The sequence below is a fragment of the Cylas formicarius genome, unplaced genomic scaffold (assembly GCF_029955315.1).
Source record: "Cylas formicarius isolate icCylForm1 unplaced genomic scaffold, icCylForm1.1 PGA_scaffold_6__28_contigs__length_40554024, whole genome shotgun sequence".
NCBI lineage: Eukaryota > Metazoa > Arthropoda > Insecta > Coleoptera > Brentidae > Cylas > Cylas formicarius.
The window spans coordinates 36,165,034-36,184,383 of record NW_026844347.1 but is presented as its reverse complement, the minus strand read 5'-3'; the positions used below and the strand labels follow the sequence as shown (position 1 = coordinate 36,184,383).

At 34.6% G+C, this 19,350-nt stretch overlaps 1 protein-coding gene across 2 annotated transcripts in view; it reads right to left on the bottom strand.

Moving 5' to 3' along the window:
- The window catches only part of LOC132703257 (QRFP-like peptide receptor), a 118,707-nt gene that overhangs the window by 26,651 nt on the left and 72,706 nt on the right, over window positions 1-19,350 (bottom strand). For both annotated transcript variants that reach the window (XM_060672406.1, XM_060672405.1), the window contains exon 4: window positions 14,273-14,453. In XM_060672406.1, coding sequence (XP_060528389.1) covers window positions 14,273-14,453 — 181 coding nt within the window. The remainder of the gene's footprint in view (window positions 1-14,272; window positions 14,454-19,350) is intronic.

Here is a 19,350-nt window from a genome sequence, read left to right as displayed (position 1 = left end):
CTGGATCAGCAACCTGATTATGAATAATTCTGTACAGGAATACCGCCGAGTGTCAATCGCGGCGAGAACTTAATTTGTGTGCGCTATGCCTATTACGAAGCGAAGTATTGCTTATGCCTATTAGGGGATACTTATTATCATGCGTGAACGGCAAGAATTTCAAGAATTTTCGTTGTACAGATTCCAGCTTCCTTGAATGGACTTGGTAAAACACACTCCATATATTATCAGCGTATTCTAGTTTGGATCTAACGACTGCGTAGTACAGAGTCTTTAACGTTTCTAAATCTGTTAAGTCTCGAGAGTTCCGTGCTATGAACCCCTACATTCTATTCGCAGCAGACACAACGGAATGAAAGAAAGTTTAGGGTCAAAAGTGACACCTAGATCAACAAAAGTAGCTGGACGCTGAAGTACGATATCATTGATTTGGTAATAATATCGGACATATTACTTTTAAGTGAATACTTCATTGGGATTTAACGAAAAGTTATTATGGACACACCAATTTTCAATAGACTTTACATTAAATGACAGGTTTTGGCAGTCCTGAATGCTATCAATTTTGCAGGACAACTTTAAATCGTCAGCGTGTAGCAAGCAATTAATATCAACACTTTCGACAATGTCATTAATAAAAATATTAAATAGAAGGGGGCCCAAAAAGCTGCCTTGAGGAACACCGGATGTTGCGACTGGCGCCGATCTTTTAGATAAGATGAAAAAAAAATGATTAGAGGTAATGATAATCCGTAATCATTTAACTTAGAAATAAGTATCCCATGATCAACTCTGTCAAACGCCTTCGAAAAATCGGTATAGACAGCATCAGTTTGAGATTGCAAGACTAGATTTTCAGCTTTAACTTGAGTGATATTTGCCAGATTAGTGATGGTAGACCGCCCTTTCATAAAACCATGTTGCTTTGGTGTCATACTGTTTTTTAAATGATTGTATTATATTTGTAACCTTAGAAAAATAGCAAAGTAATGAGATGGGACGAAAATTATTGATATCTAAATTGCCACCTTTTTTGTAAATGGGTCTAACTGCATAACTTCCAGATCAGACACAGTGCAAGATTTAAGGCACGTATTCAGTAGAACTGTAAGTGGTCGAACAAGAACACTCGCACAGTCCCTTAAAACAAATGCCGGAATGCAATCAGGTCCCGACGTCATCTTATTTTTTGTTTGCTTCACAGCCGCTAGCACTTCACGTTTTTGAAAAGATGTAAAAAAAACTAAGAAGAGTTAGCAGAGTAAAATATAGCGAAGACTTAGACGTCACTAGGACTATCTAATAATTTATCATTGTAGAACATCCTGTTCAGCGGCGGCGCGTGGTTCCATATTTAGGGGGTGCACAACGTAAAATCAAAAAATTGGCGGCCACGCGACGACGCCGAAAAATTTTTTTGCGTTATTCAAAGGCCAATCAATAATAGAAAACTATATCTCAATTAAAAAAATAATAATAAATAACTTACCCTGCTGTCACCGATGAGTACTAACTTTGGCCTCGCAAAAAAAAATGTTTTTATGTACATAAGTAATAGTTTTTATCAAAGATTTTGTATTTCACAAACACGTTTTAAATTGAAAATCAATACGTCTGTCCTTCTTCGAGATAAATTCTTCAATCACTAATTCATTAAAATTTGGAATTTCTTGAATCATTTGTTTCTCAATGGATAACATTGCGAGGACAGTCAACCTATTTTCACCCATTGTACTTCTAAGAAAAGTTTTAATTCTTTTTAATGTGGAGAAACAACGTTCCGCTTCTGCAGTTGTCATTGGCATCGTAACAATTGCTTGTAGTACTGAAAAAGTCTCTGAGAAATCTGTTTGCAAATTATTTTCAACTAAAAATTTAAGTAGGTGGACTGCTCCTGAAACTTCTCTAAAATCTGATCTTTTGTAGATTATTTCCAGTTCCGTCTTCAATTTATCTTTGTTCAGAAAAGAAAAATTCATAATTGCTGAATTTAAGTGTTTGGTGGGAAAATTAGTTGAAAATATCTCGAAATTTTCAACTGAAAATAAGTGCGCTACTTCCAAATGGCCAGTGAATGAATATCTTCTTTTGATTTCTGCAAGTATAGTATCACATACTTCCTTGGCTTGCACAATCGTAGAAACATAAGAATGCCTCTCTTCTGTCTTTCTTCTTTTTCTAGTTTGACTTTCATCCATGTTTGCTAATTCAATTTCCTTTATGGTGTGAATTGTCTCCCGTTCTTTCTGTATATTTTTTTCAAATTCATTAATACATCTTTTTACGGTTACCGAATCAGTTGATCTTTTTTGCAGTTGTGAATATAAAATATTGACGTGAGGCATTATTCGATGAAAAACGGATAACCAAAAAATAAACTTAGGATCATACAATAATCTTAAAAGTGCGCCTGCCTTCGTGATTGTATCGGATTGTCTGGATGTGGATTGTATTTTTTCCATACACTCTATAAGTGCCTTCCGGTTTTCATATACGGTATTCACAGTTCTAATTTTGAAGTTCCACCTGGTAGCAGATGCACTTGGAACTCTATTTCCAACCACTTCATCCAGTATCGCAACTCTTTGTGGTGAATTTGAAAAAAAATTAGTAATGTCACTAAGTTCGGCAAAAAAAATGCGTGCATTTGTATTTATGCTTGTTGCCTGAGACATTATTAAATTTAACTGGTGTGCATAGCAGTGGATGTAATGAGCGTATTTAAATTTATTTTTAATAAGTTTTTGAACACCACCTTGAGCGCCACTCATGACGCTTGCTCCATCATAACTTTGGGAAATTAATTGATCCGGATTTTTTAAAACATAATTTAACGCTTCTTCTATGCAGCCAGCTAAGGCAACAGCATCATGTTCATTTGGTTTTACAAATGTCCAAAATCTCTCAACGGGGCTGCCATTCGGTAATGTATAACGGAAAACTATAACCATTTGAAAAATATTTGAAATATCACTGGTTTCGTCACTCATAATAGATACAAATTTTGATGCCGCAATTTCTTTTTTGATATGTGCCTGACAAACAGAGAGCATACATTCCAATAAATCGTTCTGAATGTCTTTTGATGTTCCTTTAAATATGGTGGCTTGCTGCAAATGATCCCTCAGTGCTATATCGAGTTCAGCAGAAAAATTAATGAGTCCCCTAAATATACCAGGGTTTACAGAATCTTCTTTTTCGCGATGTCCGCGGAGGGCAAGTTCAAACGCACCACAAAATTTTACACAGTTTATAATTTTTGATAAAACATATCTATTATTTTTTACTTGGACATTATGTTTTTCTATGCTTAAACGATAGACACTATTTAATTGCTGTCTAATATCTTGTTTTCCCAATAAATTAAATCCTAATTTGGCAGATAAGTGTGATTTAGAATTCTGTTGTTTTTTAATTTTTTCGGATAAATGAACTAAATCTTTTACTCCGGATTTTGTCCATTCTGATGGATCTGATGCCTGATCGCTTGAAAATAATAAGCATGGAAAACAGTAGAGACTATTACTCACATCACACCCGCACAACCAGTCAGTTTTTTCATACATTTCTATTTTAAAAGTACGTTTATATTCTCGATTTTTGCATTTAGTTGTATTAATAATTAACACATTCGGTTTGGGACGTCCAACACTTTTAATTTTAATTTTTTCTTCCAATGGAAGAGAAGAAAATTTAATTGTCTTTAAATATTGCACGTTATAATTGTCCGTCATTTTAACAGAGTTTTAAAACTATTTTTCGAATACTAATTTTCAACACGCACGCGTCATCGGCTATTATATTTGCAAACGCGAACTACAAGTGCACTCATTACGTGTGCACACGGGCCAGCTTAGATCGGTAGACCGCCGCGGGAAACAAAGAGTGCGGGCGGCGGATGATTGACCAATCAGATCTATTAGTTCCATGAGCAGTGAACGAAGCATTTTACGATCGGCGGAATCGGCTGCTGGCAAAGGGGGTTTGGAGTTTTGTTTATACAATGATTTATACCGGCGCGGCGGTCGCGGTGACGGCCGATAAGAAATTCCTAGTTTTTTATGTATTAATTTCAATTTTATGAATTTTGATGAATCGTTTTTTTTTATAAATAGGATTAAGAGAATTGTAGGATATAATTACATAAATAATTTTTTTTCCGAGCGGGCATTAAATTTGGGGGTGCACGTGCACATGTGCACTTATGGAGGAACCGCCACTGATCCTGTTTGAAATGTTAGTTGAGCCCTTTTTATTATTAATGAAACGCCAAATGCCAAATACGTGCCGTTTGTTACTATAGTCACTCGTTCTACAAGAAGCATATGGACCAAATAATCCGCGACGAAGAAAATAAATCGGTTAAGCAGTACTTATAACGTATTAAACGCTCTGTTAGCGTTATGGACGGCCATTATTTGTGGACGTGCATCAATGAAGTGTCTCGTAGGCTATAAATCTTGCCCAGAAGATTGTGCGTTTATGGAGCGGTTAAATGGTCGATCCAACACCTGTTTGCAGATAATTTGTCGGTGTGTCCCATCGGAGAAGAATATTAATCATTACGCAAGTGATTCAATTTTTGTTCGCAGGACTTGGTCTTGTCTAACACTGCTAACTGCAACTGTATTATGTGGCAGTAATTAATTTTGCACAGGAGATTAAACTAGACCGAAAACTAACCAGAGGCATTTTATATCAAAGCACTATGTAACTTAACCAAACATCAAAGTCAAGTCGAACTTTGGACATAGTATATTATGCAACAAGTGCGGTAATAGACGAGTGACTTAAAAAAATTACCGAACGTATTTCATATTATACTTTTTCTACGACCGTTAGTTTTTGGGTACATTTTCGCATGACCGTCAGAATTGACAAACGTCAAAATTCAAAGCGTGGCAAATATCTCCGAAAACATCCGATTGCTCCCAAACTCGTGCGGTAAAATCCCGGAAATATCCGAAGTGGCTCGGATTCGTGGGAAACGAAACTGACGTGGTAAAGTGACGCTTTCCGCACGCTAGATCGGTGGGTAATTAGGTATTTTACAGACCCGAGTAGAAAATAGTTTATTATGCAACAAGTGCGGTAAACGGCATGTGACTCTCGAGTTTGTTTGACACGAGCGGAGCGAGTGCCTTAAAAATTTTATCGAACGTGTTGCATATTATACTTTTTCTACGACCGTTAGTTTTTGGGTACATTTTCGCAAAACAACACAAACTAACCAAAACTAACCAACTTTTGCCTTCAACATTTTTTGATATTGTTTACAGGTTCTGGGATAAGGCCATTCGGTACATAAAATTTGCCGACGAATGGGACATCCTGTATGCGTTGAACAGACGGTTCTTGGTTAACGTCACCGAGCATATTGAATTTATTATTATTAATCGTAATGAATATTCCGCAAATCGCTCGTAACGTACGTCGACATCGGTACCGCTAGATAAATCACCAGCGAGAGAGAGAGAGAGAGATATTTGTCTTGCGAGTCCGTAAAATGACGGACCTACGCTACTGGCCGTTTAAATCCGCCAGACGAGATCCGCATTGTTCGACCATATACGGAGTGATCCGTGCCGTTAACGTATCGAGTGACAAGGGATATATTGTTGCACCGACAATCGTAAACAACTTGTTAAAGAGATTAAGCGATTTGAATAAATCAAAATTCGTGAATCACGACCTAAGTATTATTAATTTGAGGTTTGGTTGTTTACGTCGAAAAGACGCGAAGCGGATCATTTTCCCCCTAGTTCAATATCCTCACAGTGTAAGAAAAAATGATTAGATGAATTTCCAATACCAAGAATTTTACTAAATGATACGGCCGACATCGGTGTTTATGCCATCTATGCAAAACAAAAACAGGAAATGTGATGATGATTAGAGGCTATTTAAGAAAAGTGTTGAGTAGAGTCGAATTTTGTTCAATTTCGGTGATAAATAGTCTTTGTTGTCATTTTTGGCCTCCATCCAATCTTACCTATTATTATTCCTTTAGGACTGAGTAAAGGGAAATAAATGACACTTAAATGTAATTAAAACATACTTATTAAAGTATAATATATATAAAGTTCACTCCAATGGATGATGAGTTCATAAACGTTCCATGGAGTTAAGGTGTGAATTGCCAAGATGTCATTTAAATAATTTTGTACTATTGTTGCATAATGTGATCTGGCATTGTAAAACTGCTTTTATAATTGCGCAAAATTTATTTGTTTGACATTGTTGTTGATTGTATTCGTGTTGTTTGTTGTTGATTTAATCATAGAGATAAAGATCAGACCAAGACTTAATAGTGTTGATAGGAATTTTCACCGAATAAGACAAACATTGAATTTAAAAAACACTCTGTACAAGATGAGTCAACGATGTTATGAAAAAATGGTAATTGCAAAAGTAGTTAAGATTGTAACGGGTCGCTCAAAAAGCATTACGAATGAAACATACATATTTTTAAAATTGTTTTTCAATTCCTTTTAAAATTCTTCAACTTTTTTATTAATAATGAAACATTCCCAAATCTAATGGTTTTTGCAATATTTATTTATTTTTTCTTAATTATTAATTTTACTTATTTTTGAATTTAGTCTTGACTCAAATTGATATTTGATTATTATTTAATGAGTTGAAAGAAACGCATATATTTGGGTTATTTTAAATTGAAAAATCTATGTTCCTTAATGGTACACCATATATATTATTATTTTTTCTGAAAGATCTTACAAAAACTTACAATTTTTATTCAGTATGTTATATATTTATTTTTAATACTTTGCGACTTCTATTAACTTTCCAATATTTACCCTTTTTTCTGTCTTTTGTTATAACATTAGCTGGCCATGGCAAGATGACATTGATTGACATGAATAGTGCTGTCAGACAATAAAAAAAAGTAAGCATGGATTTTTCTAAAGCTGAATTTTCTAAATGCGCCATAATAATACTTAAAAATAAAATAAATTAGTTTTTAGTATTTTCACAAAAATTGCGTTATCTTGCTTTATCTGAAGTTCCAACAAATTTCTGTCTCCTGTTCAGTTTTTAACAGAGTTTTGTCATGCGCAACTAATATTATAGTAGCAGTTTAAGACAGAAAATTATAGGTTTTTGTAAGATCATTCAGAAAAAATAGTAATATGCATTTATGGGGTGCTATTTAAGAAAATCAAGATTTTTGCTTTTAAAATGATCCAAATATATTCGTTTATTTTGTATCCTTTATATCATTTCCGCATAACGCTAATAACAAATGTAAGTGATCTGGCAATTGCGCAATTGTGCAAACAAGTGTTTTTTGAGAAAAATTAAAACATTGGAAAAACTATTAGGCTTAGGTACGTATTATTATTAATAAAAAAGAGAATTTCAAAAGGAATTCAAAATAAAATTTAAATATAGGTTGTTAAAAATATACTTCAATATATGTATACTTAAGAGATAAATTTTATTATTTTAATTCTTATTTATTTTATCACATTTTAAAAAGTATAGAAATACATCGTGATAAATGATTAGATTACCTTTCATGATCTAATTTTGTGGTCATGTGACAGGTAGAGACCTGAGTCGTCGTTAATATTATTAGGTTGCTTATATGTTTCTATAGACTCTCGGATTGTCCGTTGGTAGAATAATTGATTACATGCAAGAATTTTATTTTTATCGGAAGTTTCTTTGAACAATTGAAATATTGACAGTTTATTTTCCTGTAGCGTGTTGTTTTTAAAACTATGAATTAGCTTTAAATGGCTTTGTTTCGTTTTCGCAGTTGGAACACCTAAAAGGGTCATTTAAATTTGAGTAGCAGTGAGTAAAAATGTCAATTAGTGTGAAATCGGTGCTTTCGGGTACGATAATGCTAGAGGATTTTTTTTTAAGTTTATAAAAAATTATATACAGGGCGTAAAATTGCTTTCGAACAATCGTCACTGGGCGGGGCAAGTTCGTAGCTCGTAGCGCGAAGCAACTTTATTATAAAAGGAAGGAACTTCGCTATTTCGTATGGTAAAGGGATGCTTTATTTTTCTATCGTGCAAAGTTACAGCAAACATCGGTAAATATCAAAATTTGCACAAATAATAATATCGTTGTCGAATGATATTTTTTTAAATATCTCGCGCCCTGTATAATTGACGAAACCTGAAACTCTCACGACACGGTTTACGATACTGTTCAAATAAAATTATCCCATCTTTAACGGTTTTTCATTTAACGCCAATAATTTAGCCACAGAAACGGAAATTTTTAGGATATTTTAGATTTTTTGCCCATAAACGACACACCCTGTATATGGTACAATCATTGTTCGAAGTAGAGGTTATAGCCCTGGATTTTCCACGCATCCTGGTTCCAGAATTTTTTGAAAATAGTAAATGGTTTTCGAGAAAATATATATATTTTTTTTAAACCATGCAGTGCGCCGTAATAATAAATGACGTCATGGCGTCTTGACAGCCCCCGAAATAACCATTTCAATATGGATTTTTTCAAATATCCCGAGCAGCGTATTTGATAGACGAAAACCGCAAATACAAAAATTGTAGCTCTTGATGCGGCCTATGACAACGTTTGAACCAATCAGCCATATTTTTTACGATTTTTGATTTGCGGCTAATAATTTACTCTGTAAAAAAGCAATTTTCTAGATCTTTTAGATTTTTGCCTATAATTTGAAAACCCTGCATTCAATCGAAAAAATGCCTTAAATAAATGTTAAGCCACTGGATCTTCTGCGTCTGCCGGTTAAAGAATTTTGCCAATCGGATGAACGATTATGGAGGAAAACATATTTTTCTGGAAGCTAAAATTACCAAAAAAAAAAAAAAAATTCAAATATATTTAAAAAATACTTGGTAATATTTGATTGCGCCCAGTTTCTGCAGTTTAAATGTGGACACGGACTTTTACTTCTCTGCCAAATTTGAAGTTGATATCTGCAAATTTAGGACAGTTAACATATTTCTCATTTAGCACGGAATATCGGGAATACCCTGTACAATAGGTGAAAACCTTAAATACAAAAGTTTTTGCTATCTATGCGGACTATATCGCAATGTAAAAGAATGTGAGATGTGAATCATGGTCCTTTATTTATAACCAATTTTCAATAATACGGTGACCCATTTTTCAGTTTTTTTGAATTTGCGCCGCACCCTGTCTATTTTTGAAAAATTGTAACGAATAAAAGTTTATAGAGCCGTACCTTCTGCTTCTTCTGGTTCAAGAAATTTTTTGGTCTCGTAAGCAGTTTTTGAAAAATGATGTTTTTTGTAGACCCTTACACGCGTGATTTTTTATATTTTTAAAATACTTCCCGACCCCCCAGCCCTTCCATTTTCAACTAGGTTTCGTCAAGGGGCAAAGTTGCATATATGTGCCAAATATGAAGTCGATTGCTTCAAATTTCGGACGCTTATCGTGTTTCATAGCAAGGTCCAAAAAACAGTCGAAAATCGAGAAAAAAAAGATGGATACCGGCGTCGGATCAGGGGAATTTCTTACAAGCTTATGTGCCTCGTAGAGGGCGAAAAAGGAAAATTTCGATTTTGTAGCTCCAACGGTTCGATAGTTATTCAGGAAAAACCAAAAGACGAGAAAGGAGAACGGAGAACGGACATACAAAAAAAAATTTTTTTTTCGACGGTGATCATTACCGAGATGTAAAATTTTTATACGAGATTTCATTGATTTTCGAAAGTAACAAGGTTACTTTCCTCTTCCAAAAATGCAGTTATCATTTCCTTATTCTCCGTGTCCCTATTATTAACACATTTTTGATTTTTCGACAAGAATGCGGAGGCCATTTCGTAAACTAGTCAGCTTATGCCGCCGAAATACAATATACAATAAAATTCCGATAAACATGCGGCGCGAATACGAACCCCTAAAACACTTTGCAGACGCTTAGACGTCGTGGATAAAGCGACGCCCCACATGGGGAAGGCGGGGGCGGACCACCGACTGTGGGAAATGTTTTCACCCCCCACATATCGTGTTCATATTCAAGGAAAATCTCGGCGATATTTTAAATAGTGTATAAATACATCTGGAGGTCCCCGACGCCATCGCAGGCTTATTCGAAATATTTGCACGCACTCACTTTAAAGGCAATAAGGAAAATAGGACGCAATACGTGACCCTACGTCCCAGGACGACGCTGACATGTTGGATTTTGACGCGCTAAGCCACTATTTCCGGCTTTTAGCGTAACGGAAGGGAAATTTCCTCAAATATACTTTAATTTAATTTTTTCCTCGATTTCTTTTTACCGGAGATATTTTATTTGATTGATTTATCTGTTGTACCGGATGACCCATCACGGGCACGGTCTAAACTCAGCAACTTTGAGTAAACATGTAAATGAAACAGGGTATAGAGTCGACTATTGCGAGGCTTCCTTAGTAGAAGTAGAGGCAAACCCGTTCAAAAGGAAGTTCTTAGAGACGTGCTATATATATAATTGTGAAAACAGTATTAACATAAAAAAAGATATAGAGGGATTGAGTGTAATTTATACGTATTTACTAGGTCAAAAACTCACGAAAAAAAGTGAACTACCAGACTTTTACCATCACAGACCATAGTGGTTTTGCGCATGCCGTTAGTCCAGTGTCAACAATTTAAATGATTAAAAGTTGGTATTACTGTTGGCAACATTTTGTTACAAATGTCACTCCCACCATTGATCAAAGTCACCCTTGGCTGTATTTCCACGAATGTATTTACATTTTAAATTCATTAATATGTCACCAACAAGAGAATGTCGGCCGCGATGTGTACCGAGTGTTTTTCCATCTTTTAGAGTTTAAACTGCACATTCTGTAAGTAGTTATAATAAATATATTTAGTTTGATATAATAATTAAACGATACATACGTTTTCTTGGTTGGTGTTTTTGATGTAACGTCAATTGTTAAAAATAATTCTAAACAAAGATAATTAATAATTGAACATTAGGCTGAGCTGTTTGTAATAGAATGTTTTTCCATATTCCAGTCTTCCTGATGAAGCCTACAATCTTGGGCGAAAGCTTGAAGTAGTGAAGTATATATATATATATATATATATATATATATATATATATATATATATATATATATATATATATATATATATATATATATATAATGTTTATAATATTTTGAAAATAAACGTCAACTTGCAGAAGATTATTAAACCCTAAGCCGAATACAAATAGCCAAAACACGTACATATAATATTAAATAAGATTGATAAGTAGCTAATCATAACTGTGGAAAAAGCATTGATCTACTGAGCAACAGTTTCTATATTTTATGTTATAAAATAACCATCTTGTCTGAGGAAGCTAACGATTTAATCACATCTCTGGCACGATATCAAACCCGGAAAGTGTAATAATTAAAGCAAGCCTTGCGGAATTCCAATCCGCTGGAAATTGTTCTGGATATAAAGTGGTGAAATACTGGATAATGAAAATCGTAAATTATAAAAGCGCGGAAGATATTAAATCAAAAGAAACTGCGTATTTTACATTCGAATGTTTACGACTTCGGCGTCTGGAGCTGAAAGCTGAAAGACTTCAAAAGCAGTAATTAAAAATAAAATATCGAACAATTTGACTGAAAAAAGTAGGTTCTTTTCCCGTTTTCTTCAAAGAAGCATTTCAACGAAAATCTTTAAATGCACCTGTAAAAATTGTCAAAGCGGTTTTGACATTTTAAAAACAAATATTTTCTTACAATTTTGACATTTGTCAATCATGTCACATGTTGATAAACATCTTCAGTCAATTTAAAACTCATCACTTAATGGTTTATAAAACTTGTTGCATAATATACAATTTTTTTAATGGGTGGTGTGAGATTTTAGAGTCGAACTATTAGATTTGATTGATCGATCTAATTATATTGAGTTTTTGATTAATGTCTTAATCTGTAGAAACTAATTATACTGGTTGGAAAACAAACAAATGAGAAGAATACGAGGTTGCCGTGGAAGATGATATACATATAGTTATAGTTCATTGATTTGAGTTTTGTTTAACAATAATAAATAATAATATTTTCTGAATTTCTGAACCCATAATTGCACAATTAATAAATGTCTATTCCAGAACTATTCAGCTGAAACTTTATACCTTAAAGTTGCAGCCTCACTTTCGAAAACGATGGAGCTACAGCTCGGGAGGACAACATTGCCATTTATTTGGAACGTGTACGAAAATAAATCAAATTTTATCAAGCTATTTGACTTAAGAAGAAGACCGTTCTTAAACGTTAGTATCAAATGGGTTGAAAGATTAGACGAAGGCCGGCTATTTCGGTTCGACCAATATTTTCTAAGTGTTAACAAAATGTTTATGCGTCACGAGCAAATACGAATTCTTAAAAATAAATTATTTTAAGTGTTCCTACAAGGGGTTTGATGATACAGCCCGCTAAAATTGAACTCGTCTATAATTTAAAAATCTATTTTTATTAAATTTAAACATCCAGAGTATGTTTCAAGCATAAGTAAAATCATAATTTTTGATACAGAGAAAAGAATTAGAAAAAAATAATGGCAAAATAAATAAGAACTAAATAAAATGAATATGACACCTGATTTTTGAGATTTTGAACATTTCGTTTTATTTGTTTTTTAAAATTTAAAGAAACCAAAAAAAATAAAACGAAATGTCCAAAATCTCAAAAATCAGGTTAAATGCGGAACTTGTCCTAAAATTTATATTGGACAAACGGGTAGATCCTTCAAGAAACGCATTAACGAATCTAAAAGAGCGTTTAAAAACAATAGTCTTTCACTTCACTTTTGATATTTTACATACAGCCACAAAAAGTAGAAAATTAAATTTATTGGAAGCCATGGAGGTTAACAAAATGAGACGTTCAAATGTATTGCTTAACGGTGATTTAGAGTTAAATGCCTCTCCTTTATTGAACTTAAATTCTCACAACAACCTTAATTAAGGTTTTATGGTCATTTTTCGGTATATATAGTTGCAGGTAGTTTGTAAATATTACATTTGATAATTACACGGTGTGCTGTCCAAACAATTGTCAAGTCAAAGTATATAATTTCGTGAAAATCTGAACTTTTAGTTCTTATTTATTTTGATAAATAGATTTTCATCAAGTAAAAGCCACCTCTGTTCAAAAATAATGGCACTTTCGTGTGTGCAAGGATTTTGGATCTAAATTAAATCAAGTCCTGTTACCAGCGTTAATTTAATAATATGATATTCGGAAACCATAAACTATAGAAATTGTAGTCCAAGATACGATCTACACAACCGTTTAAACCAAACCGGAGTATTTTTTACGGAATATCAGCTACGGGTAATAATTTGCTCCATTCCAATCGAAAACAGTAAATATAAAAATTACAAGTGGCCAATGATATGAGGATATGATCTTCAAATTAAAACACCCATTTTCAGTATATTTTTGACAAAAAGCTATATTTAGGGCATTACCCCGAATCTCGCGCAGCTTCACGATCGAACCCACGGTCTTGTAGAAAATCTAAACTTTTCCGGTCCGGAAAAAAAAATCAAAATTTTCAAAAAAATACTTTGCGACTTTTGATGCCGCGCAGTATGTATTGGTCACATCCGGTGGCGACTCCCTGCCTTCCTGAAGAATTTCATTTCAATATTTGGACATTTCTACTTGATTTCGCAGCCACTTTCGAAGTGAAAACTAAAAATAGGCCAACAAAATGGCGTCCGATGTCGGATCGAATTCATATTTGTCGGACCACTGCGGACCGCCTAGTATTAGAAGGGAGGAAAATTTGAAGTCGGTAGGTGCAACTGCTCGTAAGTTCTCCTGCTTCAAAATACTCTCGCCAGTCCGTTATGGACGATATTTAGTGCATGGGGATTAATTTTTGTGTTTTTTTTTTGTTAAATTAGTCAGAAAGCTTTATAATATTGCAATATACAGCAAAAGGTACATAATAGTGCTTGAGTAAATCAATAATAAACATGTACTTCCCTAAGTCTACTCATGAGTATGTGTAACTTAATTTCGAAGTCATTAGTTACATTTAACCTGACCACAGACTAGATAGACCTAGACTAACACCGCACATCTCTATATCTGCGACCAAAACATAGTCAATGAAGTCTAAGTTTATTTAGTCTGTGCCCCAAGTATAGCAAGCAAGCTTTTGTACAGCTACCTGTTCCATCCTGGAAGTGCTGAAAGCGTTCGTGCAAACACCTAATGACGAATGCCGCGTACACACAAAGGAAAAAAATTGTTCGTCTTACCTAGTGAAGATGGCGGCGATGAACCAAGCTAGAAGGCATATCAACGACGCCCTAGCTTTGGTACAAATATAGCCCGCTTTCAAAGGTTTGCAAATGGCGTAGTACCTTTCGAAACTGATAGCGAGTATGGTCAGGACGGAGGCGTGAGCCACCGTGAGTTCCACGAACGGCACTGCTTTACCTGCGAAAGAAGAGATGCCAAAATTAATCGATTCTAAATCACTAAAGGCTGGAGATTCGAGTGAAAGGAAAAAAACACACACTTCGTTGGAATGTCTTACACAAATCACTTAATATATAAAAGATATTTTTTTAATTTCTGTAATACATTTAGATATTTTAATGAAATTTGGCACACATGTATTATGCATCATAAGGCATTATTTAGTATACCAATTTTTTTTTTAAATGCATTAGTGGCGGGGGTACGAAATTTCATCTGTCTATTTTGGCTGTTATCACGTCATAACCTCATCCGCTTATAAAATTCTTCGAAAATCTAGTTTCGCTTTACTTCGAGAAGGAATTCATCATACCCTTAAGGAAATAGACGAAATCAATAAGGCTCTTGTTTCAAACATGATTCATGACAAAGCTTTATTTATCTAAAATTTGAAAAACTAACGTCAACACTAGGAAAACCATCAAACTCTTCTAAACTACCAAAAACTGTAATAAATATTTCATCGCACCAACTTTCGGAAACTGAAAAATTAGTTCTTCCAAAAGGTTCCAACGGCACTTCTCATCTAAAACCAAAATTATGGAAATGATACTTTCGTTATTTGGCCTCATGGTCAAGAAACCCTAGTAGATTTTCTTAGACATTTAAACTCAATACACCCTAACATACGTTTTACTATTGGAAGCTAATAATAACCTTCCATTCTTAGATATTCTTGTCAATAGAAAATCAGACCTAACATTGGGTCATTGTGTTTACAGAAAACACACGCACCCGGACCGATACCTTAATGCATGGTCACATTACGATCCGGCCTAAAAATCATCGATTATCAACTCTCTTGTTAACAGAGCCGTAAAACTATCTCAGCCCGAGTCACTGAAAACAGAATTAAAACACCTTACCTCTGCTCTTCTACACACCACACTTCACCACAACCTTCCAATAGTAATGAGTTCAAAAGCATTCCTACACTTGCCACTGTGGTCATTCCTTATATTCAAAACATCACTGACCACATATCAAAAGTTCTAAAGAAGTATAACGTGAAAACCAGATTTACCACTTGTCCAAAAATCTCTCCACATCTTCGGTCCGTCAAATACCATTTGAGTGTCCAGGAGTTTACAGCATTCCATGCATATGCGACAAAGAATAGATTGGAGAGACCGAACGAAAAATATCAACTAGGCTCAAAGAACACGAAAGAGCTTTACGACTAAGACAAATAAACTCATCAGCTGTTGCCGAACACACTCATGAAACCGGACATGAAATTTTATTCTTGCATGTAATCAGTTCTGCTACCAACGAAAAATCCGAGAGTCAATAGAAATCTATAAACAACCTAACAATCCTAACCGCGACTCAGGTCTCTATCTGTCACCAATTAGGGAATCAGTCACCCGAGACGGTGTTTATGCCCCTCATTTAGCCCCGCCCCCCTCAAACAATATATAAGCAGGGACAGAGTAAGTAAGTTTTGTAAAAAGGATTACAGTAGCTTGGGGAAGTTTCTTTGAAAAATCTCTCTAAGGGTTTCTTATGTATTTGACATTGGGTCATTCTGTTTACAGAAAACCTGTCCACACAGACCGATACCCTAATACATTGTGACACAATTAACCGGCCCAAAAATCGTCGGTTATTAACTCTCTTGTTTACTTGTCCTAAAACTATTTTAACTGAAGTCACTCAACCCAGAATAAAACCCCTTACGTCTATTCTTCTCTCTGATAATTTCCATATTAGAGGTTTAAAGCGTTCCATCACAAAATACACTTCACCACAACCTTCCAAAGACAACGAGTCCGAAAGTAACCACACACTGGCCACTGTTGTTCTTCCTTACATCGATGAAGCAGGACGAAAAATAGCCTTAAGACTACGACAAATAAACTCATCACAAACCACGACTCAAGTTGTTACATTTCACCAATATGTCATCAGTCATCTGAGGCAATATTTATGTCCCTCCATTATCTCCGCCCCCTGAAACATTATAGAAGAGAATGCGAGTCACGTTCAATTAGGCTCTGAAGAAGTCAGCAGGATGACTGGCGAAAAGTCAGCGCGTTCGATTTATCACTATGTAAATATTATTGTGGAAGTTTCTTTGAAAAGTTGAGGTATCAGTAAAAATAACAGGCGTACTAAGTGCAAAAATTTGAGTGACACTTAGGTGACCATGTGGTTGTCACAGTGTGTGTGAAATTATAACCCACCAATACGTTGCCAAAACTGAAACACGGCCGGTGGTCGGCGAGGTCGATAAAGAAGACCGGTCGTAAGTAAACATTAAGCATTTTTAATTCCTTGATGATAATCTGGATCCGCGTGCCTGTCAAATTCAATTAGGAACATCACCTGTGCCTGCGGCACGGCAATTCTCATTCTCACGTGAATTATGAGAGAACCGGTAACGATAGCGTAACGCATAGCCGGGGTCTTATGCTAATGGAACTCCTGTGCAATAAATAATCTTAATATTCCCGGTGGTGGCTTTGCCTAATTTATCGGTCCATGTAGGCTTTAATTTTTTTAATGTAGCCGGCGTAAAGTCGACTCGAATGTCTTTTATTTGCGTGTGAAAAAGCGAATACATTCGAGATTATGTCGCACGTTTTTGCTCCGCGTATAAGATTAACCGTCCATATAGTCTGTTCTTCAGTGAGAGGGAGTAATAAAACGATCGGTAAACTGAAATTATATTTCATCTCTTAAAGACAAGTTGTCATGTATACAGAATGTTTGTGTTTTCGTGGACGAACAGTAACTTCCTGGCATGTTTTGAATTTTACATCAAAAGTGACATTTAAAGATCTAAATATATTTTTAATTGTGTTGTCAGTTTAAAAATTATTAAGCACAGGGTGGTAAAAAACTTACATTAAAAATTTTAATGGAAAAATCGTTGAAAGCAATTTTTTTAAATTGAAATTGATTTTTGTTGTTTTATCGTATTTAAAGTTCGAGATTTCTAAATATTTCGAACAAAAAAATTCTATATGCTTATTAATTGGGTAAAAAGATGAACTCCGCCTCTGCTAGAGATTGGGTGGATTGAGTAGCCTAGGATCTATCAGTGCTGGTCCCAAACCCGGAAAAAGGAGGAGGGTTACAGCGGTAGACCGGCTCCCTGCCATGTGAAAAAAAACCATTGCTTAATATTAATTAATTAATATTAGAAACACAAACATTTATTTGAAGTTAAAGTTTTTAAGAAGTTAAAGTGTGTTTATACTGATATTTTTATTTTATTTTTATTTTATTTTCTATTCGATTTATAAAATCCAACTTTTTGTAGCCGCTCAACAATGGTCTCAGTTCTCTGTTCACATTAAACATTTGTTTATTCGGCACATTCTTACGTCAACGAATATACATAGGCATTGTACGACCAGAAATATTTATTGCTTCGACGTTTCAAGTATTTTACAGTATCTTAACCGCCGACCTCGGCAGGACCGTGGTAAAACCCACCCCAAAAGAGTTATTCTGCATTAAGTAGTTTGCCTGAGATGGACCGTAACGAATATTTGTAGAAACTTGAAATTTTTATTTGAAATGTAAATGAACCGTTTTGAATTTGATTAAGCATTGATGCTGCGGGGTATCATCTAATAAGTAGAAGCGTTTATTTTAACGTCAGGTGATATATATCGCTCTTAAGAGTTAAAAGTGTGTTAAGTTATTTGAATGTGATCCTTTCAGTATGTACTTATTTGAGTACGTGATTCTCGAGCTTTCACCCTGCGAGGCTGTTTTCACTGGATAGTTCAAAATCTATCTCTAATTATCTTAGAGGTAACTTTGAAAATAATCATTTTTGTCTTGTGTGCCTATCGATTCGCAACATTATTCTTCTTGTATTTTGTGCCTTCTTCATAGTTCTTCAGTTTGTAAACAACAATAGTCTTTTTTAAGATTATAGGGTATAATTGCGGTAGATAAATATTTATTATAATCTTACAACTAAAAATTTTTTGGAAGTTTCTGTTTTTTAACACTTTAATATGTGCAGACCATGGAATGAAGCAGATGTTCCCCGGAAAACATGGAAAACAACGCAGCATTTGAAGACGAAGCGGAGCAGCCCCGCTGCTACCCCAACAAATAAAGAAACGGATCCATTCGTCTTCGGATGCTAAACAAATTGTTTTGTTGTGACATAGAACATAATAAATTGTTGCTCTCTACAAATTTTTTTATGTACATGTTTCAAGAACATGCTTACAAGAAACATACTTATATCCCGCTTGTTAGTGTAGGTAGATAAATTCCTAGGACGGTCCTGGAATGGTTACTGGTAAGGATCTGCTCGGCAGGGTGTTCTATTAGGGACTACGGTTTTGGAGTAATAAACAGGCAACGTTAATGACGGGGTCGGTTGTAAGAGCACTATACTTCTGGTGGAACTATACATAGAATATGCAAAAGTGGTTTAACAGCTTCTTCTTCTTAAGAGCTCCTTACACTTCTATCTTCACAGTATTACATTTTACATTAAACTCGCCCTTTTCATTTTGTATTTGATTTAGATTAGATATTTCTTGACTAAAACAGCATTTATAACTTTGAGATTTACTGTCCCGTTTTTGTAAGGTGCTGCGAGCAAACCCAAAATAATAATAAAGTAATTAAAATTGCTGCTAAAATAGTTATTAATAAGTATCTGCAAGGTGCATACGAAGTATTGCATTTTCCCATTTTAAATATCGTTTTAAATCTTCTTGGTGCTAGTTATAAGACGTTTTGGGATTTAAATAATTATAAACGCATTACTAAGGTCGTTACATTTACAAAACAAAAGTTTTATGATCAAGAATCTCTCAGAAATTTTCCTAGCCATTTGACAGAAAAACCTACGCACACAGACAGATATTTTAATGCA